This window comes from Theropithecus gelada, chromosome 2 (assembly GCF_003255815.1).
Source record: "Theropithecus gelada isolate Dixy chromosome 2, Tgel_1.0, whole genome shotgun sequence".
Lineage (NCBI taxonomy): Eukaryota > Metazoa > Chordata > Mammalia > Primates > Cercopithecidae > Theropithecus > Theropithecus gelada.
The window spans coordinates 137743704-137754474 of NC_037669.1; the positions used below are offsets into that span (position 1 = coordinate 137743704).

General features: G+C 36.8%; 1 protein-coding gene and 1 non-coding gene across 2 annotated transcripts in view; one reads left to right on the forward strand and one right to left on the reverse strand.

The window, feature by feature from the left end:
• GPR149 (G protein-coupled receptor 149) overlaps positions 1-5252 on the forward strand; it is an 85246-nt gene extending 79994 nt beyond the window's left edge. Inside the window, exon 4 of the mRNA XM_025376840.1 lies at positions 1920-5252. Within this exon, the coding sequence (XP_025232625.1) occupies positions 1920-2492 (573 nt within the window). The 3' untranslated portion in view covers positions 2493-5252. The remainder of the gene's footprint in view (positions 1-1919) is intronic.
• A 5096-nt stretch (positions 5253-10348) lies between these two features.
• On the reverse strand, positions 10349-10452 carry LOC112619948. Its single transcript, XR_003118420.1, has one exon. It is a non-coding gene; the product is annotated as a small nucleolar RNA U13 (small nucleolar RNA).
• Between the last annotated feature and the right edge of the window lie 319 nt (positions 10453-10771).

The following is a 10771-nucleotide window of genomic DNA, read 5'->3' on the forward strand; positions in this document are numbered from 1 at the left end:
CATGTACATCCTTACTTAGCAAATGTTTAATGACTGGATGTACAATAATAGGAATGAAACCTACTTTTCTTTTGCCAGAAGTTGCCACCACTCAAATATTAATAGTCTGATGCTGTGATGAACCTGTGTGGTTCCTCTGTCTCTCTTACTTCAGCCAGCATTACACATGTAGAGTCAATGAAGTTCTTTTCCTTGGCAGACGGCTGGACTGAACATTACAATGTAAATTTTCAAAATTTCCAAAACTTTAGAGTGCAAGATTCTACAGTTAGGTTTCTAGGTCTCCTTATGAGTAAAGAGAATTCAAGACCCCCTCACAGAGAATAACCAGGAAAGAATGATCATATGTCTCACAGCCCACACTGTATTTTTCTGTAGTCTCTCAATTCAAGAAGTAGAGCATGAAGGCGCCCCTAATGAAATTCATCCTCTTTAAAACTTCTTTAAATAGAAAATAATCTAAACTGTTCTCCAGTAGTGAGAACCAGTCTTCCTCTAGCCACTGTTGGGTCCAGATTGAAAATGCCCATATCAAGTAGGGTGATCAATCTCCCACTGTCCCGACTCCTGCCCATTTGTCTAAGACTGGGGGATTTCCTGGGATGCAGAAATTTCAGTGCTAAATATGGGACAGTCCCAGGAAAATTGAGAAAGCTGGTCATCCTAAGTTGGAAAAATGCCATTATCTCCCATGCCAGTTCCCCAGGTGGACAGACACACTTAGGCCAATCCAATTAGTAACTGTAGGCTTTACAGGTGGTAGGCACTTATATAAAAAGTGTCTGTGTACCTCTACCACCACCACCACCCCCCTTATTTATTTATTTATTTTTTTTGGACTACAACATTTCTTTAGTTAGAGCAAGAGATCCCAAACTTTACTATGCAACAGAATCACCTAAAGGGCTTGTTAAAATACAGATTGCTTGACCCTGTACCTGGGTTGAGACCTAATTGAGTAGGTCTGGGATAGTGCTAAAAACCTGTATTTCTGACAAGTTACCAGCAGCTGCTGATGATGCTGAGTTGGAGACTCAGTTTTGAGAATTACTGCTCTAGAAGTTTTGCACATTATCATCTTCTGGGACTAACACATAATCAAAAATCAAAACATGTCAGTTGAAAGTATGAACACATGAATCAGCAATAAAAAGTACAGACTATTTTAAGAATCAATCTTATTTTCTACATTTCTGAAGCACCTTTCAGTGGTAAGTACAGTTTTTAAAAAATCTTAATACACAAAGCATAATAGAAAAAGTTTACACTTTTAGGCAAGTTTTTGAAAGAGGTAGAATAGTATTCTTTATTATTGGATTTACTTTAATGACTGATTTCTCTGTAGAAAAGTAAGCACACCATAGCATAATTCTAGTGACATTTGGTTCCTCTTATGTATACTCAAACCTAACAGTTGAAATATCTTTTGTCCTTAAGTCACAGTTTCGCAATTATCATTTACTCTAGCATACCAAACAGGAAAAAAAAAAGTTCATGTTGATAACACAGTCTACATTTCTTCCAACTTTTGCAAACATTTTAATGTAACTGAGTCTGTATCACAAACATAAAAGCAATTTCAGATTGTAAATATGCATTCAATTTTATGTTCAAATTCTGCCTTTGAAAACATCTATTGCTTCCCATCAGTACACACCTTTGCCTTTAACTGGGGAGATATGGCCCTTATCTTCAAATAAATGTTCCTAACTACCCTCATTAAATGTCTGATTTGACCTACGAGAAACTGACGTATGGTGCTTCAGTGGCAGTATTTAAATCCCATATCTATAAAATGTTTCTAGGGAAATTGATCTGAAATAGAAAACTTTTATCATTCTGATGAACAAAATGAATTTCTAAATGTCTCAGCCTCAGAAACTAGCTTTCAATAATAACAATTCTGTTTTTGTCCCCAGCGTTCCGGTGGTGCCCTTGCCATTCCCTTGTGTGCATTCCAGGGGACTGTGTCTCTCCATGCACCTACAGGGAAAACCTTGTCTCTTTCTACCTATGAGGTAAGCGCAGAAGGGCAAAAAATAACTCCAGCCTCTAAGAAAATAGAAGTCTATCGATCCAAAAGTGTTGGCCATGAACCAAACTCAGAAGATTCTTCATCCACGTTTGCAGACACCAGTGTGAAAATACACTTGGAGGTTCTTGAAATTTGCGATAATGAAGAGGCCTTGGACACTGTGTCAATCATTAGTAACATCAGCCAGTCCTCCACACAAGTCAGATCTCCATCCCTACGTTACTCCAGGAAAGAAAACAGATTTGTTTCCTGTGATCTAGGGGAAACGGCCTCATACTCCCTCTTTTTGCCCACCAGTAATCCTGATGGTGATATCAATATCTCCATTCCAGACACCGTAGAAGCACACAGGCAGAATAGTAAAAGGCAGCATCAAGAGAGGGATGGCTATCAGGAGGAAATCCAGTTGTTAAATAAAGCTTACAGAAAAAGAGAGGAAGAAAGCAAGGGTAGTTAATGGGTATTTGGTCTAACAGCAGCAAGAATGGATCTGCAACGTCAGCTGTGAAACTAACACCTTTGTTATGAGACTGATTTCCTTTTATTTGTTGGTTTACATAAGTTTTACTGATTTAATAGTTAATTTTTTGTGGGAACAACTAGAACTAGTGTAAACAATTAAGTGCATTTGATGTGTTACCTAGAGATCACACACTGTGGTAATTAAAAGATTTTGCTTCTTATCCGATTTCTAAAAAATCTGTTCTAAATCAAATCTTGGCCTACTTTACTAGTGTTTTTGCTTATGTTTGTCAACCTCCTAGTAAACAGAAAATTGTATAAACTCAGTTACTATACTGTTCCATGCATATGTTTCTACATATAATGTTGGCCGTTACTGCAAAGGAGTAAAAAGAGAAATTTTGGGAATGGAAGAAATGTAACAAAACTCCAAATTGTATTTGAAGGAACTTGCCTAAATGTGGCTAGCAAAACAAGCTTATTACACTTACTGCTTTAGCTTTACATTCTTCTGTAAAATGAAAAATTAGCTTCCAACTGGGAAACATGCATGTTCCTAGTCTATAAATAGTTGTTTCCTTCATTTCTACCAAATACAAATTGTTTACTGTTTTTTCTTTCTTTCTTACCTATAACAGTGTTCCTTTCATCTTTTCAGTATGTCAGGACTGTCCCATAAAACAAGTATGTTGTGTGTTAGAGGTGGAATTAGAAGTATCTTTAATTAAAACATTATTGGAAAAAAGTTGTAATCATATAATTGTATACTTTTTCCTAAATTTTTTTAACTTGAGTGGAAATTGGGGGAAAATACTGGCAGATTCAGTTCTGAGAGGTGCCTTCAAACATGGTAGGCTTCTGGATACAGCAGTCCAAAATCCTATAAGTCTAAAACAGAAGTATCTGTTTTTAAAGCTATGGATTGGGCAAACTTTCTTAGTTATTCTTGAAACAGAAAAGTTTACTTCAAATATTATATCAAGTTTAGGTGCTTTTTTGTTTCTTCTCTAAAGACGTGTTGTCTCAAAGAAACAATTGAACCTATTTTATTAAGTGATTGTAAGATATACATTTCAAGACAATTCTAGAAGGCATTACATTGCAAAAATGCAGGAATCACCTTGGCAGAATAATAGCAATGTGTATTTCAAAAATTATAAAGTGATTTTTCTTCAAATTGCTTTATTCTAACCTTCCTGTAAACATATATGAAATATATTACCTAAAAGTTTATTTTCCAAAGTTACTAAGTTGACACTTTACGTGGTCTTAGACTTTGTGCCCCTCCCCTCACTCATATACTCTATTTATTTACAGATGAATGAATTGTATTTTAGAATGATTTATTTCTGTTTCTATTTTTTTAGCTTGAATGAGAATTCAAAATTGCTTGACATGGGCTTTCAGAATGTTTCATCTTCAAAGGGTGTTTTGTTGCCACAAGGACAAGTCATTTTCAAAATAATTATCTCAATGGATTTTCTCAATCTTTAACTTCTCATTATCTAGTTGTCTAAATGTGGGAAACATATGTATTACCACTAATAATGTTTGTAAAGCAAGCCTCAAATAATGTGTAACATATGAATTCAAAGTCAAACGTATTCTCATTACAAATATATTTTATTTTAAAAGACTGTATCACCAATATTAACAGCTATTTTCACACAGTGACAAATGAACAGATCAATCAGATATTATAAATCAGTAGCATTAAATGTCTTTATAAAAGAAAAATTGAATTGAATATTCTAATAATGCTTTGTAAAAGATAGGCTTTGATATCTTAAACTTAGATGTATAATTTTCTGAAAGAGAAAGGTGATATTGCTGCTTTAAAATGCAATTTCAGGCAAAAAGTAAATTAGACACAGGATCATAATAAAGCTGAAAAACAGCAAAGATTTGGAGGCAAACACATTCTTTATAACTGCACAGCAATTTGAATGGGACAGAGATTATAGCAGAAATCAAGGTTTAAAGAGCATTAAGAAATAGATAGAAGATAGTAATGCCCATTTTCCCTCTCATTTTATTTTAACTGAACAAAAGTCTAAACTAGGGGAATTGGAAAAATAATTAAGATATTCCCATTTAATTGCACTTGGTTGTTGAATTAACTGTATAATGGATGCACATAAAAATTCTGCTGCATTGAAACAACACCAGGATTATTTAGCCCAAAGTCATAGTTTGAAAGGCTAATCAGCATCATATTACTAACATGTAACACTTCAAATTCCAAGCCAACAATAGCTAAGTATACAAGAAAAATCTACTAGAGCTGTGCTTAAGCATGAATGGCGCTCCAAATCCTTGTTAAGGGAGGAGAAGATTAAACTACACAAGTTCACTTAAGTCTACTTACTCTGTAGAGTGATTGATTATAAAAGTGTTTCTAGTAGAGGAAATAAATACCTTTATAGACATCTTGTGATATAGCCAAATACCTTACCCTTGTATAGTTATATTGTTCTTCTTATTAATAAATACTCTATTTTATATAGTTATCTCTTTTCTCTATAAATTGATGTATCTGAAGGCAAAAACTTCTTGTTACCTAATAAAAATATCACCATCTGGTGGTGACTCCTATAAACTGCAAATACATAATCCCCAAGACTCCCTAATAGTATAAACACCTAATACATAATCTCTAAGACTTCTGAGAGTTGTGACTGACAGAGGCAACTCTTTGAAGATAGCAAATGCCATCATATTACTTATAATATAATAAAAAAGTCTTAGTTATGCATTTTTGGAAGCTTTTCTTGACATGTGTCTGTAATATTGGATTTTATAAATCAATTTTCTCTTAATTTCTTATACTTTTCAGCTACCCTAATTCATTTCTTCATTCTAATATTTAATAAATGACTATGACATACTAAAAATTGTTCTAGGTACTTGGTTTTATAACTTTTGAACAAAACTCAAACAAAACAAATATATGTATTTATATTTACTGAGCTTGAGACAACCACAAAGTCAGAGAACACAGTCCACACAAGATTGCTCTCACTCGTGACACAAATTGCAAATTGCAAATTCAAGGAGTTCTCAAAACCACTGCTAGTTTCAATAACTCACTAGAAGGGCTCACAGAATTCATAGAAAACTGTGTACTCATGGTTATGGTTTATTACAGCAAAAGGACACAGAATAAAATCAGCCTAGAGAAGAGGTCACAGAGCCAAGTCCAGGAAAAGTTGTAAATGTGGAATTTCTATGGTACTCTCCCCATGGAGTCATGGATGGCATTACTTTCTTTGGCGTCGATGTGTGACAACTTGCACAGAATACTGCCAAGCAGAAAAGCTCAACTGAACCTTGGTGTCCAGAGTCCTTACTGGGGCTGCATCATGGTGGGAGCAAGGGTAAGCATGGCTGACTACTCACATGACTGATGTCTCTTTCAGGCTCTCCAGGAGGCCAAGTTGATACAGAATGCCCAAAAGTCCCCTCTCCAAAACACATTGTTACTATCTGCTGGTCCAAGGCCCCCAGACAAACAAAGATACTCTTCAGCCATGACATTCCAAGGGCTTAGAAATTACCTCCCCAGAAGCTGAGGACAAAGGCCAAACCTCTCTTTGGATAGGTTACGTTCTTTTCTATACATTTACATATATACATATGGTAGTGATAAGTGTGTGGTACACATATATGTATGCTGGTATTAAGTGTATTGACAGAAAATAGGGACCAGAGGTAACAATGGCCAAAGAGTAAAATTAGAATAAAGGGACAAATATGGGAAGAGTGTTTGTTTTCAATAATTTAGTCAGAAAAGCCTTCACTGATAAAGTAATATTTCATCAGAGCCTCAAATAAAGTGAGGAAACATGCTATGTGATTATCTAGGGAAATCACAGTTCCAGCAAAGGGAACAGCAAGTATCCAGAAGTAGGAGTGTGGCTTTTGGAATCTGAAACCATTAAGGAGGTCAATGTGAATGCAGCTGAGTGAGAAAGGGAGAAAGTAGTTGGAGATAAAGGCAAACAGATAATAGCAGGAGGAGATGGGCTATTAGTGCCTTGCAGACCAGGTATGAACACTGAGTCTTGTTTTAAATGAAGTGAAAAGCCATCAGAGGGCTCTGAGCAAAAAAGTGACATGATCTGATTTCAAAAATGATTGTCTATTGCAAGGGCCAAAGACTGTACAGACACAAAAACCACCACAGAAAGAACACTTAGGCTATTCTAATAGTCTAGGCTAGAGATGATGTTGGTTAGGTTTAGAGTGGTAGTAGTAGAGATGGCATTAGAATTGTATTCTGATGCAATAAGTGGAGAGGATTTCCTTGGTAACATGAAATAAATCACACATTTCTTAAAAGCCTATGAAGCCTATAGCTTGAGGGAAGAACAATTATCACATTTATTTTCTGTCAATACTCTGCAATATCTCAATGTTTCTCCACTCCTCTATGTATCACAGAGGCTAGAAGACAGAAAACTTTGTTTCCAAGACCCTCTTTTCTGCAAAGTTCAGGTTTAGCATCTAACAATGAAAGGCATTTTACAAGATTTGGAAGGCAGAGAGCAGCAGCAGTTAAATGAATGTTCCTTATCATTCCTTTCTTCTTTAAGATATGGCTCAGGGGTCTAGGTTCATGTAGTTTTACAATGTTAATGTATGGTTCTTATGATCATTTTGCTCATCTGCATCAGCCGACAGATGGGAAAAGGACATGAAGGATTCTGCACTGGATTGCTTGGTGAGACTGGCTTGGAAGAACTGCACCTCAGTCATTGCAGCCTCTGCTATTGGATAGAACTCAATACAGAACCACAGCTGATTCCAAAGAAGACTAGGAAATATATCTAGCTGTGTACATGAAGAATAACCCAAACTATGGCGAAGAACTAGCAAGTCTGTCTCTGTTGCATGCCCTATAACCAACTAGACAATCACATACTGTACCATAATAGAATGTAAATAGCGCTCCCTGCCCATTTTTATAAGCTGCAGAGGCAGAGGCATTGCACACAGTAATTGAACAATGATACATTTTCCCAACTTTGAATTGTACGGTCTTAACCCTGAATCTGTGACGTCAACACTCTAGTTCAGACTATAGTGCTCCAAATGTAAGGTGGTTTGTTTATACAATCTCTTTTATAGCTTAAAGTACAAAGAAGATCATATCTGCTAGTCTTTCCTACAGCCTTGAAGTCTTAATTTCAAATACATAGAGAATACATATACACAAACATTCATACACAGGCATAGAAACATATATTCCTCTCAAGAATAGGCAATCACTTTCCAGAATTGAGCAGTCAAAGATCCAAATATAAAACAACTTTGAACACAATCTGTTGCAATGTTATATAGAGCAGTTTAGATAATCGAAGGCATGTTGTTTTTGAAACACTTTGTTACAGAGGAAGACCTTTGCTCTACCTTCACATATACGTAGTCTCACTGGGTAATTTTTCAAGAATAAGGGAAAAAATATGCCTCAGAGGTAAATTGTATTCTCTACCACTTAGTAAAAATACAACTTCTAAAAACTTCCTTTTTTTTTTTTTTGAGACAGAGTCTCATTCTGTCACCCTGGCTAGAGTGCAGTGGTGTGATCTCGGCTCTCTGCAACCTCCGCCTCCCAGGTTCAAGCAATTCTCCCGCCTCAGCCTCCTGAGTAGCTGGGATTACAGGCACCTGCCACCACACCCAGCTAATTTTTGGTAGAGATGGGGTTTCACCATGTTGTCCAGGCTGGTCTTGAACTCCTGACCTCAAGTGATCCGCCTGCCTCAGCCTCCTAAAGTGCTGGTATTACAGGCGTGAGCCACCATGCCCAGCCCCAAAAACTTTCTAATGTCAGGTCAAAAAATATTAGGAGTTTAGACAGAGCCATGGTTAACTACTTAGCGTGGTAAGGTTACATTATCTACTTGCTAACTGAACCTTAAAAGGCCTTATATTTTCATTATCCTTTTTAAATTAAAAAAAGTTCTATTCATTAAAATTTCTTAGTACTCTTTCACAATACTTTTTCCTAAGATCTAAGATTGCATGTTTACACTGGGTGAGGAAAATCCACCAATTTAATGAGATTGTGTAGTTTTAAAAGGAAAATACGTTATGAAAATCTCTCAAGAAGGTTTTAAATGTGGATCTTGAAACCCTATGACCTTACAAAGTCACAATTTTTGTTTTCTTTTTTGTGGGAAACAGATGGAATTAGTAGACAGAAATGGCATTTGTTCATACAAATATCTGGTTCACCTAGCATAGTGTTTTTCTAGAATTGTTTTCCTTCCATTCCACATGCTCTTCTCTTCTTCCATTTTTTTTTCCTGAGACAGAGTCTTGCTCTGTTGCCCAGGCTGGAGTCCAGTGGCATGAATGCACTCACTGCAGCCTTGATCTCCTGGGTTTAAGCTATCCTCCCACCTCAGCCTGCCAAGTAGCTGGGACCACAAGCTTTGCAACATGATGCCTGGCTAATTTTTGATTTTTTGTAGAGACAGGGTCTCCCTGTGTTGCCCAGGCTGATCCCTAATTCCTGCATCCTGCTCTTCTAATGTGACTTTGGCTCTATACTCCCATGGTGTGCTAAGGCCCTAGCCACCCTTAAACCTAAGTGGACACCTGTAACTGTCTCAACTAGTAAAACATAGAGGAAGTGATGCTATGTGACATTTTAGACTAGTTCATAAAGATGTCAAATGTTATGTACTTCTACCTTGCTTGGTGACACCTGCTCTTGAATCCAGCTGCAATGCTGTGAGGAGGCTCAAACTAGGCCACACAGAGAAATCAAATGGAGAGGCTATGTGTAGGTGTTCCAGTCCATAGCCAGATTTTACATTCTATAGAAGGGTACAGTCACTTTTATCAGCATGTCCCTATCCCCACCTCCAAGTGGAAGTAGAAGTTAAAGGTTTCATTTTCCAAAAACACTGAAGAAAATCTCCTTCACCCCCATGCCTTTATGAATATTACAGCTATGAATAAATTATACAAGAGTTGTTTCACAGGGTTCAGATTTAAAAAATGAATAAAAGATTCCCTGATCCTGAGAAAATTGTGACAGTTTCCAGTGGTGGTGTGGTTCTGTGTGGCTCACCTTTGCTGCATTCCAGACTGGACAGCAGGTATGATGGGGAGAGCAGAAGCTGGACACCAAATGCTGTGGGTTTGAAAGCAATGGCTATGCATTCTGTGGCCCAGGCCATCATTAATGAAGGGGACATTTGGAAGAGACATCTTGGTTGCCTGCCCAAAGAACAGCACACAACAGAGGACCAGTAAGAGAAACAATGGCAATTACAACAAACCATTCTGTTTGTTTTCTGGCATTAGGTAGTGTTAACAATTTCGTGGTTCTGATGAAGACAGGGAAAAAAGAAAAAGCAGGTAACAACTGACATTTTCCTTCCCATCAATATCTCTCAGGTCTTTCATTGAAAATCTTCCTTTTGTGCAGATTTTTACTACAGTGACATTTGTCCTAAAGTGTTCACCTAAAGGAATAGCCTCAAGTAATACCTTAAGTACTAGTTCATGCTGAAGAAGTATGGAATACAGTAATTTCACATTTATAACTAAGAATCGACTTAGGATCAGCAAACATGAGGTGAAGGGCAATAAAAGACTGTATCAGAAAATAGAGATAATGCTAACTTTCTCTGGGGCTGTCATGAGGATTGTGTGAAATGAGATAAGGAATTGTATTACTTTTCTAGTATAGCCATAAGAAATTACTACAGAGTCTTAACTAACACAAATTTACTATCTTAAAGTTCTGTAGCATAATGTTTTGACAACAGTCTTCATTGGGCTAAAATCAAGGGGTCAATATTGTATTTCTTTTTATTTATTTATTTTTCTTCATGTTAGATGAGCAATGTGCCGATGTCATAACAAGGTTAGAGGGTCGCACATCTCACACGTGCATATGAATACCCAATGATCATGCTCATGAACTACAAAAGGATCAGTATGGTTCTATTCTTTCTGGAAGCCCTGGGGGAGAATCTATTTTCTTTTCTAGTTTCTAGAGGCTGCCCAAATTCTTTTGCTTGTGACCCCTTCCTCCATCTTCAAAGCCAGCAACAGTTAGTAAAATCCTTATGTCACATCACTATGACCTTCTGTTCTGCCACCCTCTTTTACTTTCAAGGACCCTTATGATTACATAGGGCTCACCCAGATAATGCAGGATATCTTCCTACTTTAAAGTCAGCTGCATTCATCAGGTTTCCCAGAGAAACAAAACTAATAGGATAGCTATAGATACACAGAAACTGAGCTATA